The 23,985-nt window shown below is 31.2% G+C and overlaps 1 protein-coding gene across 1 annotated transcript; it reads left to right on the forward strand.

The window, feature by feature from the left end:
- Nucleotides 1-15,093: 15,093 nt before the first annotated feature.
- Nucleotides 15,094-20,448, forward strand: LOC100790787 (cationic amino acid transporter 6, chloroplastic). The gene is made up of 5 exons (XM_003525539.4): nt 15,094-15,542; nt 15,720-15,942; nt 16,267-16,597; nt 16,906-17,134; nt 19,373-20,448. The coding sequence occupies exons 1-5, from the start codon at nt 15,152-15,154 to the stop codon at nt 19,924-19,926; spliced, it is 1,728 nt and encodes a 575-aa protein (XP_003525587.1). The 5' UTR covers nt 15,094-15,151; the 3' UTR covers nt 19,927-20,448.
- Nucleotides 20,449-23,985: the final 3,537 nt, after the last annotated feature.

Below are 23,985 nucleotides of genomic sequence, written 5' to 3' on the forward strand. Positions count from 1 at the left end.
AAATAACAATTGAACAACATCGTACAGACACATCAAACAAACACCAAATACATAATAAAAACTAACAAGTAATTAAAAGCAATACAACAACATATGTTAAATAGTTTATTCTAATTTCATGGAACTATTCAACTTCTGCTCCATCTCCGTCCAAATTAGGTCATTAGCGTGAGACAAAGATGGTGAAGTATGAACTTCAACTCTAAGTTTCATATATATTACGCATCGCATGTTTGTGAATGTATTAAACATGCACCAAACATCTTCTTCATCAGTAATTAGACATGTCGTATACTCAACATGTCCATTCATTTCGTGTATAAGACAAGGATGCCAAATTGAAGTAATTGCAAACGAAACATCAGCATATGTAATTGATGATTGTATTAGACTAGTTATGTCGGCCAACATCATCAATGGATACAACAACATCGATCTTGTGTTGTCACTGGTGAAAATTGTGTTTCCAGTTGAATTGTGGGTGATCTCACCATTGACATAAACGAACACACAAATTGGGGCTGAACTCATTTTTTTTGCACTATTCTTTTTTGGCTCAGTGACACTTTGATGTAACTATGCAAAGAATAAGGTGATACCATGCATTTAAATATAGAGGTAGGCGTGCTTTGGAAGCTAAAGGCATGACAATAAGACAATCGTGCATAGGGGTTTTAGAATCTTGAGGTGTTACAGTAAGGTTTTCACTTTAATGGCAATTGGAATCATGAGGCATGGCAATAACATGGTTTTTTAATGGCCTTTGGAATCTTAAGGCCTCACATTCAAACAAAAGCCATGCGCAAGACAGCCTCGCATGCCAAGTATCATTGCATGTGACCGCATAGTGAACAACTGCACACAATCGAAGAACCCTATGAGATCAATTAAAGGTGTTTTTTTTATTAACGTGGGTCTTTGCACATTATCAGTGCATGTGATTGAACAATGAATACCTACACGCAACAAACAAAATCCCAATTAATTATGAATTGGACCCTTGCAACAAAGCTTAAGTGCTCATGTTCTGCATTTTTTTAAAATTCTCCAACACAATACTAATATTCGTGACACATTTTTTCCATATTTTAAACATCAAAGAATAAAAAAAAATATCATGCACCGGTTCCATGGACAACCACCTCAAAATAGGAGAACAAAATAAAAAAATAACTATGATTTGGACCCTTGCAACAATGCTTAACTGTCCATGTTCTGCATTTTTTTAAAAATTATGTCCAACACATTACTAATATCTGTAACACATTTTTTCCGTAGTTTAAACGTCAAAGAATAAAAAAAAAATATCGTGCACTAGTTCCATGGACAACCACCTCAAAATAGGAGAACAAAATAAAAAAAAAAAACCATGATTTGGACCCTTGCAACAATGCTTAAGTGTCCATGTTCTGCATCTTTTTTAAATTATTTTCAGCACATTACTAATATTTGTGACACATTTTTTTCGTATTTTAAACGTCAAAGAATCTACAAAAATAAATATCGTGCATTAGTTCCATTGAAAACCACCTCAAAATAGGAGAACAAAATTAAAAAAAAACTATGATTCAGACCCTTGCAACAATGCTTAAGTGTCCATGTTTTGCATCTTTTTAAAATTGTTTCCAGCACATTACTAATATTCATGACACATTTTTTCCGTATTTTAAACGTTAAAGAATCTAAAAAAATAAATATCGTGCATCAGTTCCAAGGAAAACCACCTCAAAAAAGGAGAATAAAATTAAAAAAAACTATGATTTGGACCCTTGCAACAATGCTTAAATGCCCATATTCTACATTTTTTAAAAAATTATGTCCAACACATTACTAATATCTGATAATTGATATGCTTACGCAATTTAAATATTTAAATCACATAGCAATTATCTAATTTTCCTCTCTTTTATTGCTTCTTTTGTGTTAGAACATTAGGAATTTAACTTCTTCTGAGTTTTTGTCCAATAGATGCTAAAGTTATCTAATTTACAGTGTTTTGGAGTGTATTTTTTTTTTGTAGAACTACACAGTAGGAGGCCTGGAAGAGGTTTGAAGAATTGGAGCAGCACACTCAGCGTGTCAACAACCGCTTAGCGTGCATCTGCGGCTTAGCACGCATTTTGGCTTAGCATGCACCTTGCGACTTAGCGCGCGATCACTTATGCCAACTAGACTTTGCATGTGCGCTTAGCGAGCACATGCCGGCTTAGCGCACAGTCAATGTCGAAAAACATGACCGTGATGCATTTTAAAGGGAGAAAAGAGGGAAATCAAGGGGGTTCTTCTGGGGGACCAAAATAAAAAGCTGGGGCATGAGAGAAGGGAGACGACCCATTCACTTGGGGACCCTTTCCTCCATTTTCTTCCACACCTCTTGTTTTCTTTTTGTATTAGTAATCCTTTCATGACAATGAGAGGCTAAACCACCCATTGTTGGGAGCTCAACAACCAAACACTCTTGATGTAATGATTCTAACTATCTATTTAATGTTATTTTGATATTATTGTCTCTTTTATGTGCTCAATATCATGTTTATGGCTTGATCACCCATGCTCATGTAGTGTTATAGGGTTTATGCATTGGAAAATGTTTATCTCCTAAGAACTTGAAAAGAGCATCTAGGTAATCCATGTCTAAGGATAAAATGGTATTATTTAGCCTTATTTATACATCTTTATTCTTAAAGAAAATTATTTGATATAGCTCTTAAGGGTTAGGAGTGAAATTAGGTAATTTAGGCTATTTCACATGAGGGATCATGGTTAGTGTATGTGTTAGTTGCTATTCATAAGTTAGTTTGGTATTGAAAATTTGCAAGGAAATAGCAATGTGCCTCCAATTTATGGTTCTTTTTGTAGAAATTATACATATTTTCTTTATTGGGTGATTTCATAGAATAGAAACTCCAATTTTGTGACCTAATGTAGAATCCAACTCAGTTTCAGGCCAAAGAAGAGAAGGTTAAAGCTGCTGATGACTCGCTTAGCGAGACAGATTGGCTAAGTGAGATACATTCGCTTAGCGAGGCATCCAGCTCGCTTAGCGGATGGGAAACCCTAGAAGAGGATAAGTTAGAGATCTGCACACCCAGTGCGCAGCCAGCCTGCCCAGTGAGGACGTTGTTTCTTCTCGCGCTTAGCGCGCCCATGCTCGCTTAGCGGATTTTCACTTACTCTCGCTTAGTGAAACATGCTCGCTAAGCGAGCCTTCGAAAGTTGAAGAGTCCAAGAGCCTTTAAAACACTGAAGTTGGCGGAATTTCAAGAGGGAGCCAGACAGAACTGGTTGAGAGCACCAAAGGGAGCTTAGCTTCGGGAAAAATAGAGAGATTTAGGGTTGAGTGGCTGGAGAAGACATTCTCCTCCATTTTCTTCCATTTTTCTTTCACAAAAAATAGTTTTCTTCTTGCTTTGTGAAGCTATTCTTGTAATAGAAGGCTAAGCCTCTTTGTTGGGGAGTTACTACTAAATCTGTTGATGTAATACTCTTACTATCTATTTAATGTTATTTCTCTGTGTTCATTGCTTCTATCTATGCTTATTTTACATGCTTGTGGCTTGATCACCCATTTGTATATGTAGTTAGGCTTTTTAGTATTGGAAAATGCTTTAAAACCTTAGAACTTGATAGAGCAAGCTAGAAATCTGTATGTCTAGGAATAGAGTGCAATGATCTAGTCTATTTTACACTGTAGGCTTAGTGCAACTCCTTTAGAACAAGTTTGTTGAGGAATCAAGAACAAAGACTAAAGAGAGTTAGGCTCATTCATGTGAGGAATCATGGTTTGAGTAATTTTTTAGTGTAAGAACACTAGGATAACGTTAAATAGAGAAAAACACCTTTTATACAACAAGAGAAATTCAGTAAGACACTCCCCAACACTTTTAACTTGATAGTTGTCATTTTTGTTATAGCTTTAAATATTCTGTTATTCAAAATAGTTTAATAGTACAAAAATCAACAATTGCTTTATTTCAAACCTTATAAGTGTTTACATACTGAGTATTCATGGTCTAGGTAAAACAAATTCTCTGTGGATACGATACTCGATCTTACCGTTTTATATATTACTTGTGCGAATCAGTACACTTGCCGACCAACAAGAAGAACAATATGTTAGTGGATGAAGGTAATAATCGAAATAACATTAAATAGTGAAAAACCCTTAATGTTGCATCAAGAGTAGTTTTGGTAGGTTGAGTCTCAACACACTTCATAATTCTACTTTAACCGATAACTCACCCCCTGAGTGTTTGTATTCTATCTCTTTAATGTGTTATGCTTAATTATCTTCATTTATGTCAAATTTTATATTCCATATCATTATTTGACTACTATCAAATTTAGTTCATTGATTTCTTAAAATTGGACGTACATAAACTCTGAGTACAGTCAAAGTCTCTGTGGATTCAACACTCGGTCTTACCGTTTTAATTACTACTTGGACAAATTGGTGCACTTGCCAATTGGTCAACAATATCCGTGACACATTTTTTCCATAGTTTAAACGTCAAAGAATCTAAACAAAAAATATATTGTGCATCAGTTCCATGGACAACCACCTCAAAATAGGATAACAAAATAATAAAAAAAAAAGACTATGATTTGGACCCTTGCAACAATGTTTAAGTGTTCATATTCTTCATTTTTTTTAAATTATGTCCAACACATTACTAATATTCGTGACACATTTTTTTCTTATTTTTAAATGTCAAAGAATCCAAAAAAAAAATATCGTGCACCAGTTCCATGGACAACCACCTCAAAATAGGAGAACAAAATAATAAAAAAACTATGATTTGGACCCTTGCAACAATGCTTAAGTGTCCATGTTCTGCATTTTTTTTAAAATTATGTCTAATACATTACTAATATTTGTGACACATTTTTTTTCGTAGTTTAAACATCAAAGAATCCAAAAATATATATATTGTGCACCAATTCCATGAATAAATATCTCAAAATAGAAGAACAAAATAAAAAAAAACTATGATTTGGACCTTTACAACAATGCTTAAGTGTCCATGTTCTGCATTTTTTTAAATTATGTCCAATACATTACTAATATTTGTGACACATTTTTTCTGTATTTTAAACTTCAAATAATCCAAAAAAAAAATACATCGTACACCAATTCCATGGACAACCACCTCAAAATAGGAGAACAAAATAAAAAAAAAATATGATTTGGACCCTTGCAATAATGCTTAAGTGTCCATTTACCAGTTCATCTAAATGCACAATTAACACTAGTGACTCACCCAACTATAAACAAATTCTATAAATACCATTGAAATTAAAGACATTCGTGGAACTTTCAAATATTCATCTCAACCCCTACCACAATATGTCACCCAACTGCATATGTTTGTGTTTACTATAACGGCCAAATCTGCAACACTAATGAGAGCACCACCTTTGTTAGTAAAAACACAAACTTTCATGGTCAACAAGGCCATAACCTTTACACAATTGCTTGAACTTGTTCACCAAAAACCAAACATTGAACCACAACAACATATCCAACATCTCCACTTTCGATGCCCCATATTTGAGTTAGGACAATGTTATATGTACACATCTTTTATTCTGCGAGATGATGTTGATGTTCAAAAAATGTTCAACAGTTTTTACAACAACCCGCCACTACCATTTGTGGAGTTATTTACCATAATTTGTGACAATAATAACCCACCAAGCAACCAACATGGCTCAATCTCCAATCTTGAGGACCTATCAAATGAATACGAGAGTTGTTGAGTCAAAAATCATGATAGTGATACTGAATCCTCTTCTAGACCTAAAGGAAGTAACATGTCTCCATCCCACGAAACAAAATTCAAACAAGATTGGTAATCTGGGGATGATTCATGTTTTAAGTTGTTTCTGCTATGAGGTTTTCCTGTAGTGTCTTATGTTGGTGTTCAATGATCACTTTACGTAATGAAATAAATTGTCTGTTTAAATTTAAGTTAATAATTTCCAATTTACCCACTTCCACTTCTACTGCAGTAGGTGTCATGGTAACATAACAGTCGAAATTCACAACACTTTGCAATTTACACTAGACTGTTAAAAAAATAAAAGCTTCACCAACAAAACTGACATAAAATGGACAACTCAGAATCTATTTTTCACTCTAAAAATTATAATGGAGGTCTCCTGCATCAGGTACAAGGGAAAAATCAACATTGGATTCTAGAGAAGCTTTTAGTAGGAACACAATTCTAACCTTATGAGATTTCAATACACATCAATGAGGCAAAATGCTCATACAACTATAAATAACACCAAACACCCTTAATACAACCACACAATTTCACACAACATACCTTCACAAACCAAATCCAATCTTACTACTATGGCATTCTTGGGAGAAACAAGTAGTCAAATCATTGCTAACTCGAGACTAACCTTCATTTTTTCAAATAGATCAATCACTCACTCACAATCAAACTGGTGTTTATTTTCAAAGTCCCACTCCAACACCAATGCGAGTTCCTAATGACTATTCTTTTGAGACACTCAAGAGCAGAATGCACAACACCCTTCAGCTAACCAATGATCAATTAGTGGATGAAATCTACTACCAACAGTCATTCATAGATGCAGATCAACAATATTTTTTCAATCTCTACAATTGAAAAATGATGATGATGTTTACACAATGTTAATGTGCAATGAGCAATACTCATGTGTTGGTCCTATAGAATTATTATGTACCATCAATAGAACACTGGATGTTATACTCAACCTGCTTCAAGCCATTATTACTCCTACTCATGATGCAATTTTGTATTACAACAAGAAGTGGAACATACAGCGCCAATTTGGGTTTTTTGGTTACTCCTTCATTGGAACAAATCCAATAAGATTTGTCATTCCTTCGGGATGTAACATGAACAAGCTCAACGATATAATCAAGCAAGTTGTTGCACCTCTAGGGGTTCCCCTTATGGAATTCACGAATCACAGGTGGTCAGACAAATGTTCTTTCGACAACTAGTTCATGTTAAGTATTCATAAAAATTAATCGAATATGAAATAACAGAGTTGAAAAACGACAAAGACATGTTAAAGGTGTTAGTAGAATCCAACTACTGGAAACAATTATGCCCAATAGAAATTTTAGTTATTTTTAACAAACCAGTAACCTAAATGGAAGAATACATGTCTCCTGCACAATATCTTTCAGACTATCATTAGTTTCGTTATATTTGCATTGCAATTGTATTTTTTAGTATGTTTCGTTATTCTCGTCTATCATCTCAGTCACCTCACTGTTTAATTTTATGTGTATTATATAAAAAAGATGTATCAATTATTTATTCATTCACTGTGCACTTTAATTTGTTTTAATACTATTAACTATTTTTCTCATTTTTTAATTAACGTACATAACAAAATAAAACCGTCAATGATACATAAATTTAACTAAAAATATTTACATCGTAACTAAAAAATTATATTATAATTTTCTCCAATTTTATTAATTTCATTTATATATATATATATATATATATATATATATATTGGTGTAAATAATAGAGAGAATTGTATGTTTTTTAAATTTTTTTATATATTTGGGAAAAAATTTCGTTCATAGGCAAATCAATTAACTAAGGTTAACGACAAAAAAGGAAAGGCTACCTATCTAATTCGAGAAAGTTCAGAAAAAAGTCAAAAAGGTACTATTTTGTAGCAAGAAAGCTTATATTTGCGTTGATTCCAGATATTTTTTTCTTTTAAATTTTATTTTTATTTTTATTTCTGGAGTGATCCTCTCTCCTTCTCTGCTTTTTAACCAGTATCTTGTCTCTTGTGATGATATAAAAACAAAGCAAAGCATCTTTCACACACATGATATGACCTTATAAATGGCAAAGAAAGCTGATACTACAGATCCTGTGGAGGTGAGGTGTGGGATGTGGCCAACACACCCACTAAGAGGAGGAGAGGTGAGGGATGAGGTCAATGCAAATTTGGATGACCCACTTAAAATAAATAGGAAGCAAAAGGCTGACACTGCTTCCTACCGCCCTTCCTCAGTGCAACTTAATCACCAATCACATTGAAAAGTATAACCAAAATTCCACTCCTCTAGTGCTTTTCTCATAGACAATTAACTACGTGAATATGCTTATCTCTTCCTCTTATGTATTATTAATCCCATCAAATTGGCCCCTCAATGTAAATGCACACACACATTGCATCATATATGTTTACTCCGGACCTGCAAATTGCATGGCTCTAATGAAAGCTTTTATCTGAAGCTAATCATCTAACTATTTACATAGACACTTTAGGAAAAAAAAATGGCAAATGTACTGGGGAAATATAAATGGGACCAAGAATCAGTAAGAGGACAAGTGATTATCACAAATAGCAGCAAGTGGGCCGAATTGTAAGTTTACAAAAGTCAACCTGTGCTCATTATTATGCCTTATTAGATTTGTTATTATAAATATATTGCTCGCCAACAAAGATTGGATCAAAAGAGGATTAATTAAGGTGGTTTTGGGTTTCCATGTTCCATTACATCACTGTAAGTCATTATGCCCTTGACCTAGCTAGGAACGGGATAACTTTCCTTCCTTTTCACTGTCCTCCAAATAGAAGATTTATCATTTTAGCCGGGGATAATTGTAAGTATTGAAATGATAACCAAATAAATTATCTACTTGATTGGTTCTGTGTGTGATCATGAGATTCATGACAATTTTGCATGAAAAGCGTGAAATAGCTGGCAGCATTTTTGACTGAGATACTCAAAGAAGCCTTCACATTTGTCTGCAACATGGGTTTAAATTGCGACCACAATCTCAAGTTATTTTGACACTCTATAATCATTGCATCACGATCACAACTTCAACCGCATCAGTCACATTTTCGTGCATTGTAAAAGTTTTTTGACTCATCTATAACGCGATTGCAATCGCAATTTAAAATCATGGGTTGCAGTCAAGGTTTTGAACTGCAGTAACAGATACAATTCTTTCAATGCTTTCTTGATATGGTGAGAAATTGCCAACAAATACAATTAAATGCTGTTTTTTTTCCCGATAACCATGGTATTGGTGCGAGAGACATAAATCCTATTACTTATGATAATTATTATTGATTGCAGTTAAATGTTGCTATAGGCTATAAGGTTAAAAATACGGTAACAAACTATTTTTTAACACCTTACTAGCAGTAAATTACTAAATTTTACAAAGGAGACCTTAAAGATGAGTTTGGAAAATTGGATTAGTCTGTGCATGTGATTTTTTTTAAAGCTTATATGTCTCGTCTATCCTATCTGTGAAACTTCTACCATTTGCCCTTTTCAGCTACAGAATCCAGATTGATCATTAACTAGGGAAAAGCTAGTTTCAGAATAAATCGGAGTGCTGTACTTTATGATTGTCATTCCAATTATCTTGTTATACAGTATACAAACTTTTCTGTGACTCAGTGATCATGATGTCAGTTGGACATTGATTTTTATTTGATTAGATAAGCCTAATAATTAAGATGAAGGACAGCTATCCAAATGCTTCCAAAAAATGATTATTTTTTAAATATTTGTTGATTATTAAAAATTCATATATAACAAGAAAAAACTTAGCTAGTATAAAGAACTGATGTATGCATTTTAAATTAGAGCACCATTCTTTTAGTATAAACCTATAAATTAATTTCCTTTATATAAGAAAATGTATAAAATGAGAAAATCATTTACAATATATTAAAATTTAAATCAATGACAGATATAATTTTACTTTCTTACTTCATACACCCCTTTATTTTAATTTTTTTAATTAGTCTCAATAATATATTATTTATTCTCTTCATTCCTATTTATAAGACACAAATTAGAAGTAATGCTTATTTATTTTTATGAGACTTAATCTATAATATTTCTTGCATTAATTTTTTTAGACTGAAATATTCTTATTTAATTATATTATCAAACTGGTAGAAGAAAGAAAAGTATTAATGATAAGAATAATTTTTGAAAAATATATAAATTTAGAATAAATTTATTGCTATTAATTAAATTAATCATTTTTAACCCTAGTAAATTAAGTAATTGGGTTGTAAATAGGAGCAGAGTGAGTGTACTTTTATCCCGGGATTGTTATGGTATGTTCTCGTGTTCTCACAATAACCTAGTGTTCTCAAAGGAGACTCTCCCTATATTAAGTGTTTCAAATGAAAAATCCCTTACAATGAGAAAATGAGAACTTCAATGATAGTTTTTTTTTCAAGATTAAAAATAATAGATCAATGACAATAAAAAAAATTATAAATAATTCTTATCAAATCACCAGTATCATTACATTCACCACTATTATCACCATCATTGTTATTGTCACTATTATCACTAATAAATAATAATAATTATTTAGCATGTAATTTTTAATAACATTCAAATGCTTAAAGTTCATTAAGCGAGTATTTATCCTACATTCTCATCACATATTTTTCAGGTATCCAAAAGACATGGGTAGAATTGTCATCCCTACTTAGGAGTGGCCATGGGCTTAAGTCAAAGGGACGATGACATAGAACAATGGTTGAAGTTACCCAAAAATATCTAGACAATTTTAAATAGAAAAAAGGCTTTCAATTAATTCTTTTTGTCTTTTATCTTTTTTACTTTTCAATGAGCATAATTTGCAATGTAAGTTTTCTCAGCTCAATGCTTTTAAATTCTCAATTTTGTATTATATTTAATTTTTTTTATCTTGTTAATAATTCAGTTTAGTGAACAACATAGTGTTTTTTTCTTATTCAGTTAGAGTTTGGTAATTGTTACATTACTATTATAATAAGTTCTCCTATTATACTCTTTGCATTTTATTTTAAAGAATCAAATTATGAGTATTAATATAAAATAAATTAAAGAAAATAATATTATACATATATTAAAGAAAATGTATCCTTCTATCTCTTAAAGTTCGTAATGTTAGTGTTATGATTATTAGTGATTTTTCATTCTTTAATGTTTGAAGAATTATTCATGATAATTTATATATTTTGTTTTCTAGGTGATAAGAGATGATTTTACGAGTAAAAAAAATATTTTGTTAATGATTGATGATATAAGAAGAAAAAAGAAAATTGAATGAAAATTATGATTTAATTTTTCAAGATTGTTTAAAATTAGGTTAAAATGTAATAAAATGTATTATTTTTAATGAAATTACGTCCATTTTTTAAAAATATTTTGTCTTCAAACAATATAGGTAGGTTGATATGTAAAAGAGTTTCATCTACTATTTTTTTACACATAAAATTTAAGGAAAAATCATTTTTAAGAAAAAATCATTTTCCCACTATAAAGTAGGTAAACGAATAATAATAAAAGTTGATTCAATTGATAAGAAAAAAACTTATATTATAAAAAACATGATTTTAATTTTTATTACAATATAAAGATCTTGTTGATAAATAATTTATAATATTTTTATAAATAATTTTTAAGTCTTGAGGTATATCTTAGTCTTGATTAACTGGCAAAACTTACCAAAACTTTTTTTTTATAAAAGAAAAAAATGGGCGAGTGGATCGGAGATACATAATGGACCACTCTCATATTCTCGACTTACACCTTATTTATTTGAGAGTAAGATTTACAAAGTAGATGATCAAGACCTTATGTGGTGCATCACAAACGAGGCTTTTGGTCATTCCGCCATTATATATTCTGTTTTCCGATAGAAAAGAGCACCAGATAACTTTCATTGCTTGACTTGTGTAAATAAAGAAAATGATTACTTTAACTGTTAACTGCTGTAACGGATTCCAAATGATTATTGTTCTTTTGAAATTTACAAAAAAATTGCTCCAAGCTGCTTTTGCACTCAAATTGGGGTAAATGCACCACCGACTGAAGCCGAAAGTAAAGATAAGAATCAAGCTTTATGCTGTAAATCCTATATATAGATCATAGAAGTACTATTTATCTCAAAATTTCTTCATGGGGTTGGGAAGGAGCTTATATAGGTATATACCCTACACAAGTCATAAAATTACTAGACATATATATAAAGGGTACATTTTGCAAATAACATCAAATCTAGCTAATCTCACAGATGAAGATTTGGATATAGATTCCGGATATGCTACGATATCAAATTTCAATAAATTACCAGGGATTTGCAAAATTGATCAATTGGATTTTATTTTTTTTAAAAAAAAACGTGTTTGGCTCTTCCAGCTTCCCTTCCACAAAAGGCAAAACGGTTTCAAATTCAAGCTTAAAAGAGAAGAATTTAAAATTTTAATACCTAACTTTAGAAAACTCGACATACCATTTTTCATAATTTTAATTTATTTATCTATTTTAAAAGAAATTATAGCTATTATTTATATTTTAATTCAACCAATACATAAAAAAAATAACAAAGAAATTGAAAATAAATTCAAGAGTTATGTTGTATTTTTAGTTAAATTTATAATTTTAATTTTGTTAATTAACTGTGTGTGTGATTTTCTTTGTCATGAAAAATCTGGTCAAAGTTTGACGAGTACTCACTAATTGGTCTTATTCGACAACCCAACTAAAGGAAGAAAAGGATTGTCCCATCGCCTTGAGGATGTGCCAAAAGGATGTGAATCCTTTGGAAGACTTTGTATTCCTAAATAAAGAGAAGAAGGAGGTTCAAGACTTCTTCTTTAAGTATGATTGCATAATCCAGGATCTACACGTAAGGATTTTGTTTGATGACTTCACAATGGGCGTTATTTAGATCCTAAACGTGACCCTCTTCCAACTTCATCGATCTGAATGATTGGACGATTATTCAAACATTTTGAGCTCTCTGTCTGTATACTTATGTGAAGGCTAGAGCTACTCGAAATAGCTATTTCGAGTCTCTTTCTTGATTATTTTTGTTGTCGGACAAAAAAGATAACAAGGTGAGTTTGGTTGGTCGAGATGCCTGCTCGGCCTTTGTTTCGTTTCTTATAAGAATTTTAAGACTGATTATTTTAAAGTGATGATAAAATTGAATAGGAGGATATATATATATATTCTTTCATCTCAATTTTTACTCAATCAAATAACTTGAAAATTATTTCACTTTCAACATGTACTTTTTTAAAAATAAAAATACAAGATACCAAATTAAGTTGAAATGATTTGAAATATAACTCAAACTCATTTTCAAAATAGATGAAATCTAATTTATAAAATTCAAACTTATTAATATTAGCCTCAAATTAGAACAAATTAATGGGACAGGCCAAGTGATTATCATTCCTATATATACCGCCAGCTAGCGCCATTCATTAGGTCCAGGATTGGAATTTAAAAGTGATTGACAAGTTCACATACACAGTGAGGCATATATCGATATATGCAGAAATGACATGTGTATAACTGTCTACATGTAATTAAACTTAAACTAATTTCTTTCCATACTAAACTTACACTTGTTATCAGCGAAAGATTCATCATAAATTAATATATCTAAGCGAGAAAGATGAACTTTTTGAATTTGAATGTACGTAGCTCATATATAGAAGGGAGAGTTATAAAATCAAGTTATTGGCTGTCATATATGACTCCCGATCCCTCGTGCCCTCCAAAGAAAAAATAAAATGGAAGCTAGATTTGAACCTTAATTTAAAAGGGAACAATATCTTTTTTTTAGTAACAATTGCTAAATGTTTATTGAACTATGCTGTGTCATTCTTGGATAGATCATTATACTGGAAATTAGGAAATGCTTTGAGGCTGCTAATTAACTAATTAAACAGAATGATTCCGTCTAATAAAGAACGGTCACTTGTTTGCTTTCTCTAATTAATAACCATACAAGCACCAATTCACAACTGTATTAGTGGCCACGTACTGCACAATATATGTGATATTTTGTACACAAGAATCATGTCCAACCATTCTTGAGTCTTAGTGAAGAGAAATCTTTCGGTGCTTTTGTGGATGCTTGTCACATCTTTTTATTGTTTCATCTCCAGGGAAAATTCTAAAGAATTAGGTCAAAGTTCCTCTTCATCATATTGTGATATTCCCCTTACAAAGCTATCATTTTTCTTTAATAATAAATGAGCCTTTCCCTATATTTTTTTTTCTTATATTCGCGTTGGATGCTTGCGTCCAAAAAGTAGGTTAGAGATAATTCATCAATCTCATTAATTAGTTATTCTTCTAGGTTATCTAAACTATAAAATTATTTGTCAAAATTTTATAATTCGGTGATATTAATATTTCTCTCTTAAAAAAATATAATTACATCTTGATATTATTTACTGAAAATTTCATAAATAACATAACATGATGATATCCGTAACTTCAATAATTCACTTAAATGAACACAAAGGCGAAACAGAAAAAAAAAAAAAAAAAAACACATACACAAAGGTGGAATAGAGTGGAAATAATTTAGTAACTAAGAAAAGTACGTTGAAAGAGAAAAGAGCGATAAAAATGGTTAAATAAAAATAAACGTTATTTGCTTTGATAAAAAAATTATTTAATAGCCTGCAAATGACGTGTAATTATTAAGGGATAATAATAATTAAGGAAATATAGCAATAAATTAGAATTACATTTAGAAATTGGTAATAATTATTATGTTGAAAATAAATTTATCTTAAACTAACATAAAACCAAAACAATAAATAAAACTTACTAATGGTATAAAATTCATTTTAGGGATTTAGTTAGGCGGCTTTCATACTGTAAAAAGAAGTGGGTCATATATATATATATATATATATATATATATATATATATATATATATATATATATATATATATATATATATATATATAAAGAAAAAAAATACTAAATAGCTTCAAATTATTATATTCATGATTTCAACTAAATTTTATATAATTCTTAATCAAGTAATTTAATTAATTTATGAAAGGAAATTAATAATACTTAATTAATTATGGGTCATATTGTGATTGTTTGGGGACCATGGGTCCCATAATCCATATAATAATTTCTGGTCAGAACTAGGCTAGGGACATTGGGTAGGCCCTTTTTATTTTTCATTTTTAAAAAAAAGAACCAAAAAAAAGAAAACCCCCCCCCCCCCCCCCCCCCCCCCCCCCCAACTTCTTATTTAAAACCTTCAATCCCCTCCTTATTGAAGCCAAGCCAAGCCAAGAAACTCGGTATTGTTAATAATGTCTAACATCCACACTGCAACCAACAGCATGAAAAAGTTATCAAGTTATTTGCATTCCCTATCCCAAACCCCTCACAGGCTCAGAAAGAGAATGCTAGCCACTTGGACCCCAGACCAGGAATTCAACCAAGTGAGGCACAGATCTGGTGCTGACATGAAGAGGAAGCTCAAGTGGCATGATCTTGTGGCTCTTGGTGTTGGAGGAATGCTTGGTGTTGGAGTCTTTGTCACTACTGGCTCTGTTGCCCTTCACCACTCTGGTCCCTCAGTCTTCATTTCCTACATCATAGCAGGAATTTCAGCCCTTCTTTCCTCTTTGTGTTACACTGAATTTGCTGTTCAAGTTCCAGTTGCAGGAGGAGCTTTCAGTTATTTAAGATTAACCTTTGGTACAAACTCTTTTCTTATTCCATTGGATTTTTGTTTTTTTTTTCTTATATCCGTGAGAATCAAAAATAGGTATCAGAAAATTTTTAACCAACTGAGTTAAACCCACTTGGTTCATTAGACTTTAGTTTACTATATATACCTTTTGAATTTACTTATTAATTGTGTGTTATGTGTAGGGGAATTCTTGGGATATTTTGCTGGGGCAAATATACTAATGGAGTATGTGTTCTCAAACGCTGCCGTGGCAAGGAGCTTTACAGAATATTTGAGCATTGCATTTGGAGAAAATGATCCAAATGTGTGGAGGGTGGAAGTCCCTGGCTTGCCAAAGGATTATAGCATGTTGGATTTTCCAGCTGTGGCTCTCATTCTTATTCTCACTCTCTTCTTGTGTCATAGGTTTGGTTGATTTAACTGTTACTATTTCTATTTTTTTCATTCTGCGAGGAATATGTGGTTTTTGCTATGATGCTATCTGCTTATTATCAGTTTTTACTTTTTAGTCATCCATATTTCATTGGATAAGCATTTAAATATATTATCCTGTTATGTGACAACTAACAAACTACTTTATTACCTATTTTGCTTATGTTTTTTAATCATAATGCTGAACCATTAATTATTTACAATTTTTTTTTATGCTTGTCAGGGTTTAGTGGAATTTTGAAAATACTTGATTGTTTTATTCTTCTTTTTTATTGTTATTTTTCTGGTTGATTGCAGTACAAAGGAAAGCTCCATGTTAAACCTCATTATGACAGCCTTCCATGTTATTTTCTTCGGATTCATCATAATCGCTGGTTATTGCAATGGAAGTGCCAAAAACTTGGTTTCTCCAAAAGGACTAGCTCCTTTTGGTGCTAGAGGTGTTCTTGATGGAGCAGCAATAGTCTACTTCAGTTATATAGGCTATGACTCAGCTTCAACCATGGCTGAGGAGGTTAAAGACCCTTTTAAGAGCCTACCCATTGGAATCGTGGGTTCAGTTCTCATAACCACTTTGCTTTATTGCCTAATGGCTCTGTCTTTGTGCATGATGGTTCCTTACAACAAGGTCTGTACTCAGTATTTTTCTGTTAATCGATCAATATTCGTTGTTAATTTGATAGTTTTTGTTAATAGGAGATATTCAAATCTATAATCTCTTCCTCTCTTTCTTTCTTCAACTAACATGACAATCTTGTAACTGTTTCCCTACTCACTAGTACTATATCAAACAATTTGTGTCATATATATGAAGCCTCTCAATTCCTTAATTATTTCCTATAGTAAGCATGAATTGGACCCTTACTTTAGGCATATAGTATAATATTTGTTGTGTTATAAGTGATAAAGCTAATTAATTACTATGGTTTAATATAGATATCAGAGAAAGCATCATTTTCAATAGCTTTTCTGAAAATTGGTTGGAATTGGGCAAGCAACCTTGTTGGGGCAGGTGCAAGTTTGGGAATAGTGGCTTCTCTCTTGGTTGCCATGTTAGGCCAAGCAAGATACCTTTGTGTTATAGGAAGGGCACGACTTGTGCCATCATGGTTAGCCAAAGTGCATCCTTCAACAGGCACACCAATGAATGCCACGGTCTTTTTGGGTAAGCAAATTTGTTTACATGTCTTAATTTGGTGTATTGTTTATGTCTTAATTAACAAAAATATAAGAAAGAAGCTCAAGCCATTATATACTAGGTTCGGCCATTTGAACTTTTGTCTTTTTTCTCTAGAAGAATCGTAGACATTTCAACATGCACTTTTCTATAAATGTTATTGTACTAACACACCTGAGGATACGGAAACTTGTCACTTTTAATTTTCATGCATATAATGAGTACTGATACGAAAAATGACTCAGTATTTATCTGCAATAAAATAAAGTTGTAATTTGGGTTAGTTATACTTAAGGCATTTCTTTAATGAAGAATCATATATTTAAATTTTGGTTCACTCAAATAACGACATATTCAACGAATTCTTATTAGCATTAGTACTTTATAATGTCTTTTCACGTATCTTAATATGCTATGTTTCTCTAAAGTTCAGTACCAGGATGACTTTGAGTCATCTGCTAAAGGATCGTATATATTAATGACGACGGGATAACTAACAAGTTAGTTTTTTTTTTTTAATATTTACACTCTTTATTTTTAATACATAAATTTTTTTAATTACCTTACATTAAATAGTCGGCGTTTAGTATCAAACTTCTTATGTATGCTTTTATTTTTGCTATTCACCTTCATTGCCTAACATGGTTGTCTCTCATTCACGATATATAAACTTCATTTTGAAGGCCTTTTTGTCCTATCAGGAATAATTAATTTAACTTTTATCTATAAAACATTATCGTAGTCTTTCTTCCTACATTGTTGTATATAGAAAGGGATGGTTTATGTATTCGGTTCTCAATAACTTTATTCCACAGTATTGGTTGAAACTATGTTTCGTCAATCAAATTGTATTTTAAATTTTCGTTAAAAAAATTAATAGAATTAATATTTAAAGTGATTAGGAGAAATTAAAGTGATTAAAGACAATCGATAGTAATTGAATACCAATTATTTAGCGTTTTATTAATGCCATATTTATCTTTAAATCTATAGATAAGATAAGTAAGTAATAGTGGCAGTTTTAGATTAAAAAATAGATGTTAGGATTCTTCTTTTTAATTGTATACAAATAATAATATGATATTTATCTGCAGTAAAAAAATAATGATTTTTTGTTGTGTGAATAAAAAATAATGATATTTATATACCTCTAATATACCTTCACCTCTCTATTCAAATATATATATATATATATATATATATATATACCTTCACCTCTCTTCTACCTTAATTTTTCTTGTCACATCCTATTACTTATTCCATCTATCATTTGTATTACTTTGCTGTTTTTAATCTTACACTGAATGCGTATATATATATACAGCATGAGTATAAGAATGTCAATTAATAGATATTGGTGAAAGTTTAATGAAATATGTGAATTGTTGTATGTCCTAAGTTATATATATATTATATTTAAGATTAATAGTCTTTCAAAATTTAAAAATGTAAAAATTGCAAAAATATTTTTTATCAAATGCAATTAACCAGTGTAATATAGAAACTTTCATCTCATTTTTTTTCAAAAAATATTCTGAATGTATTTTTAAAATATTGTTTTCTCAAAAGCTAAAACACAGTAGTTTTTAAACTGATCACACAATATTCATAAACACAGTAGTACATAAAATTCTAATAAAACAATTTAAAACATTATCTTTCTCCAAAACAGTTTCAAAGTCAACGAGATGCATGCCATAAGTTGGAATGGTACTTTTTTTTTGGTGAATAGTTGGAATGGTATTTCCATTCTTAATTAATATGTCCAAAAGAAAACTTTGACACTGATTAATTAAGTTTCATTCACTAGTTCTAGTTTTCTACTAGTCTCAACACTGAATTAATTTTTTGTAAAAAAAAAACACTCAATTAAATTAAACTTAGATGAGCTTTTTATTTTAACTTTACTTGATGTATTTTCTTTAATAATTAATAAAATTAAGCATTATGTTTTATATTTTTAATATTAATATTAGAAAGAAATGAAATGATGATTCAACACCCATATACTTGACCTAGGTAATAACTTTAATTAAAACATGGCAAGATCGACACATACGAATTAATGTCATCCCATGAAAACATTATAGTAATAAAAAAACACAAGAGGAGAAAGTGGGAATTAATTAACAAAATAAAACAAGTAATAAAGATAAGGAAAGTGTGAAGGATACCATACCATACATTAAATAAATATTTTTCTTCTTGTTGTTGTTGTTGATGTAGGGCTTTGCACAGCAACAATTGCGCTGTTCACCGAGCTTGACATTATAATTGAGTTGATCAGCATCGGCACACTGTTGGTGTTCTACATGGTAGCCAACGCTCTTATATATCGTCGATATGTAATCACTAGCCATGCCCCACCTACGCACACTCTCGTCTTCCTCTTTCTCCTTTCCCTAAGTGCACTATGCTTCTCCCTTGCGTGGAAATTCAAGCAGCAATGGTGGGGTCTCGTACTTTTTGGTGGGTTTATGATCGCCATCACCGCCTTCTTTCAACACGTGGTATCTACTACTACTACTACTACTACGACTAATTGGTCTGTGCCATTCATGCCATGGCCACCCGCCATGTCCATCTTCCTTAACGTTTTCCTCATGACAACCCTCAAGATCCTCTCTTTCCAACGATTTGCCATATGGGCATGTCTCATTACTATCTTCTATGTGCTCTATGGCGTCCACAACACTTATGAGGCTGAGGAGATTGAGAATGAAGTGGATTCAAGTGTAAACAACTTGCAAACCAAGGTAGAAATCATTCAAGTGCACTAATTAGTTGAAGCAATCAAATTCAATTGGCCAAAATAAGAAAATAATATTATTTAGGTACATTTATATAATTTGTGGAAAAGAGACAGATGGGGATATTCGATCTAAAGGAATGTTGCATAATATTTTGGTGATGAACACTTCAAGCAACAATGATTCTTTAATTTAGTAGTGGGAAACATTGAATTGAGTTCAAGTCCAATCCGGCCGGGCGCAATAATCTGCAGTCTTTTGAATAGTATCTCTGAAGAAAAATAACTTGTATATCGTTATGTCATTTCGGTAGCACGTCAAAAGTGAAATGTGGTGGGTCAAAATCATGAGGTGATGAGAGTGGGTTTATTAGTTTAGCAATCTCTTCAGTATCTTTGGAATAGATGGGTTGAATTAAGGACCAAGCTAGCCAACCTATAAAATCCTTTACTGGGGCATAAAAGTATTGTTGTTGTATGTCCACTTGGTTACTGATTTTTTCTTTCTCACTTTATTTTTTCTTCTACTGGATAATTAAGAACATTACTATCATCACTAGGCCTTAATTTCTACATCTCTTCATCATATATTCTCCAAACGTACAAAGTCATCTTATACAGTACAGATTAATAAAAAGAAGGAAGCAAAGAGATAATGAGATTTAAAATAGTAACGAAGTAATGCAATACAATAAATGTGAAATCACAATGGAAACGAAGATAAGTGAGAGAGAAACCTTAATTTTATATATATATATATATATATATATATATATATATATATATATATATATATATATATATATATATATATATAATATGCAGAATCATAATAAAACGTCCTAGCAATCTTTATAGAATGACCTTTTTTATTTTTTTTTTTATGAAAAAGAGTGGTAGAACGGTGATCTCTTTACGATAAAGTTGGATCTAGGAGGGCGAGTTCTTCCTAGTTCTTACATATATATTACATCCTAGACTTGGGAGTCACAAAGCATGTACTTGTTAAGAAGGTTTATTCTTGATTTTTTCAAGTTGACTATTTTTTATATGTTTTGGTATGCAAAAAAATCTTGCATCAATAAAAGCCAAGGGCAATGTATAAACATTCTTTTCTCTTACCATACCGAAAATATAAGGATAAAATTGTCACAATTCATTGAAAATCAATAGATATAACATACTTCAAATGTGGTGACAGACGGGCCTAGGTCCCAATTACCTTAAGTAGATGAATTAAAAAGGTTGCAAGAATATTACCAAAATCTGTCAACATTTTAGTTCTGCAAAATTGATCAATTTTTACGAAAGGCAAATGCAAAACTCTTGAGACCCAGTAAAATTCTAAAATTTCAATTGAGACTTATTTTATTTCATTTAAATGCAATAGACCTTATTCTATTAATTTTCAATTGCATATCTAAAGTTATGAAACAAAATATAGCTATTGATTGGAACAGAACAGGCTGCGAACGCATGAGGAATGCAAAATTTCTTAAATTGAATTTTTACGGTAAAAAGAGTCTTGTTTATTAATTTTATATTTAGAGTCCCTGTGTAAAAAGTTATATAATGTGGTTTAAAGCTTGTCAGAAAAACCCCAAATTCTGTAGAATTAAGGCCATTTTCAAACAAAAAAATGGTATTAATTGGAAAGAACATGTAGGATGATTAAGTGATGTTATTGGCCTTTACAACGTAGGATTAGGTGAATTTTTCGTGCACATATACCATAGATGTAGGTCATGCATGCGGACTGGACCAGGACATTGTCTATATGGCATTGGGTGACGCTTGTTGTGCTTAATTTCAAAAACCTGAATCTATTATCAATGAATTTTCTGAGCTTATCCAAAAAAAATTCGGAAAGAGCATAAATTTTAATAATTTTACCACTTATAAGTTTTTTTCAATTTGGAACACACAGGTGGCATGTCATTTGGTGCGCACCACACACAAAGTTAGGTATATGAACATTTGAGGCTGCCAGAATCTTAATTGTACGAAGACAAACTTGTCTTCAAATGGAAATTGCTACGAATAAGTGAAATTTCCGAATGCTTGGCGCTTTTCATTCTTATAACATCAACTATACATTTTAGGAAAATGTTAAACTGGAGGAAGAAAGACATAAGAAAAAAAAAAGAGAAAATGATAGCTGTGGCAAATTAATGCAATTTATATCCTCTCTATCTCCATCCTCTTATGTCATCATGCAACCAACATTTAAACTCTTATATTATGCAGTAATTGGAGGGGAAAGAGAAACAGTTGAGATTTTGGATGAAGAGAAGTTTTGATGGAGACTTTTTTTAATCCGTATTAGGAAATTTGTAATACCTTAAACGTATATTGTTCAATTAATTAAGTTAAATTAATTTTCGTACGGTTTTGATGGAGGCTTGAGAGCATTTAGAATATTAGTGACAAATAATGTGTTGAAAAATAAAGAGAAGGGAAAATGAGATGGAACAAAGTTAGACAATGGATTCTACTCCGAATAACCAGGGTCCTTGTTCTGCCGGTGGAGATGCCAAAATAGTAATAGTAATAGTAAAATAGATAGCATAGTTGACTTGATGTTGTTTCACTGATTTGTTTGTAATGTGTTTTGCTGAGTTGCCGTTAGAATGGGAAGCGTAATTCTGTGAACTACCTCTGAGAAATGTCCGGAACTATAACAAAAGAAGATTTTGAAGGATGAAACCTACATAATACAGAAAAAAAAAAAAGAAAAAAAAAACTTACATACATAGAATTTTTTTATATTTAAGTTTGTTGCTATTTTTCAAGTAAAAAAAAAGTTTGTGCTATTTCTAAATCTTTTTTACGAGGCTATATCTTAGCCTGATAAATGGGTTTAGGACTTAGAAGACATATATAGGTTTATAAATAATTTATATAATAACATTTTTGTATATATTCGTTTCATCTCATCTTTTATTATATTTCAGATTTCTTTCTCTTTTTTGGTTGTAAAATTTACTATATGAGTTGTTGTACAAATAATATTTTTCAATAAAAAAATAAAAATAATTGTAAATAGTATAACAATTGTCAATTATTTTCCACAAGTCCAAGGCTCACATACCTTGTAATCTCAAAAAGAGTGAAATAGTCCTCTAATTGTGTTCTACTAAAGTCTATATCAATGACATCCAGAAATGAGAGATATAGAGAGATGGCATTCCTTGTAGCAGCTCAGTATAGGTTTTCTTTTACATTATTCTTAATTGATGTTGATCACCCATTAGACTCCTGTTGGGGCAAACCCTAACCCAGAAGAATAATAAAAGCCATTTATTTATTGTTAGTACTTTTAGTGACTAAACTGGATTAACTTTCCCACAAATTCTCTTTTCCAACTTTAAATAGAAAAATACTCTAAAATGATTGTCGGTTTTTTCTTAATAACTTTTCCTTTTTGGTCCTTTGAATTATTATTTCATGTACTTTTCTTCTTTTGCATTTGTTTGCTTCCTCCATTTTGTCTTATTCACATTCACCAGTTATCATTCTCCCAATTCAAGCTGCACTTGCTGCGTTCACTGCACCACTCTAAGTACACCACTTCAACATAGTCGTTCCGGGAGACAAGCTTTTTTGCTTCCCACTACAATTGATGTACTGCATGCCTCTGCAGTGGACACATTTTGATTTTTTAGTAGACACTCGGGTCCTTCAAAATAATAATTATTCAATGTAATATTTTGGTTTTTGAAAATTTAAAATTACTAAATAATCTTTTAAGTTTATATACGTGTGAAATACTTAAATTTGTTTTTAAAAAAATTCAATGCATAATTAGACATCAAATTTTTTTTTAGAATTTAATTAACTACATATTTAGTTAAAGTTAATTTACAGAAATGATTATCTGTTTTTGTAAATTTGTTGAGAATTTAAAAAAAATAATCAATTCATTTTTTCTACAATTCAAGTGTGACAAATGTGTTTCAGTGGACACTTTTCTGGATGAAATTATTTACTGTTTCACACATATATGGAACATGGAACACTTTCAGGAACGCACCACCGCATATATATACAAAGAGGGTGGACTTTGATTGTATGAAGTGTAGTGTGAAAG

This window comes from Glycine max, chromosome 5, assembly GCF_000004515.6.
Source record: "Glycine max cultivar Williams 82 chromosome 5, Glycine_max_v4.0, whole genome shotgun sequence".
Taxonomy (NCBI): Eukaryota; Viridiplantae; Streptophyta; class Magnoliopsida; order Fabales; family Fabaceae; genus Glycine; species Glycine max.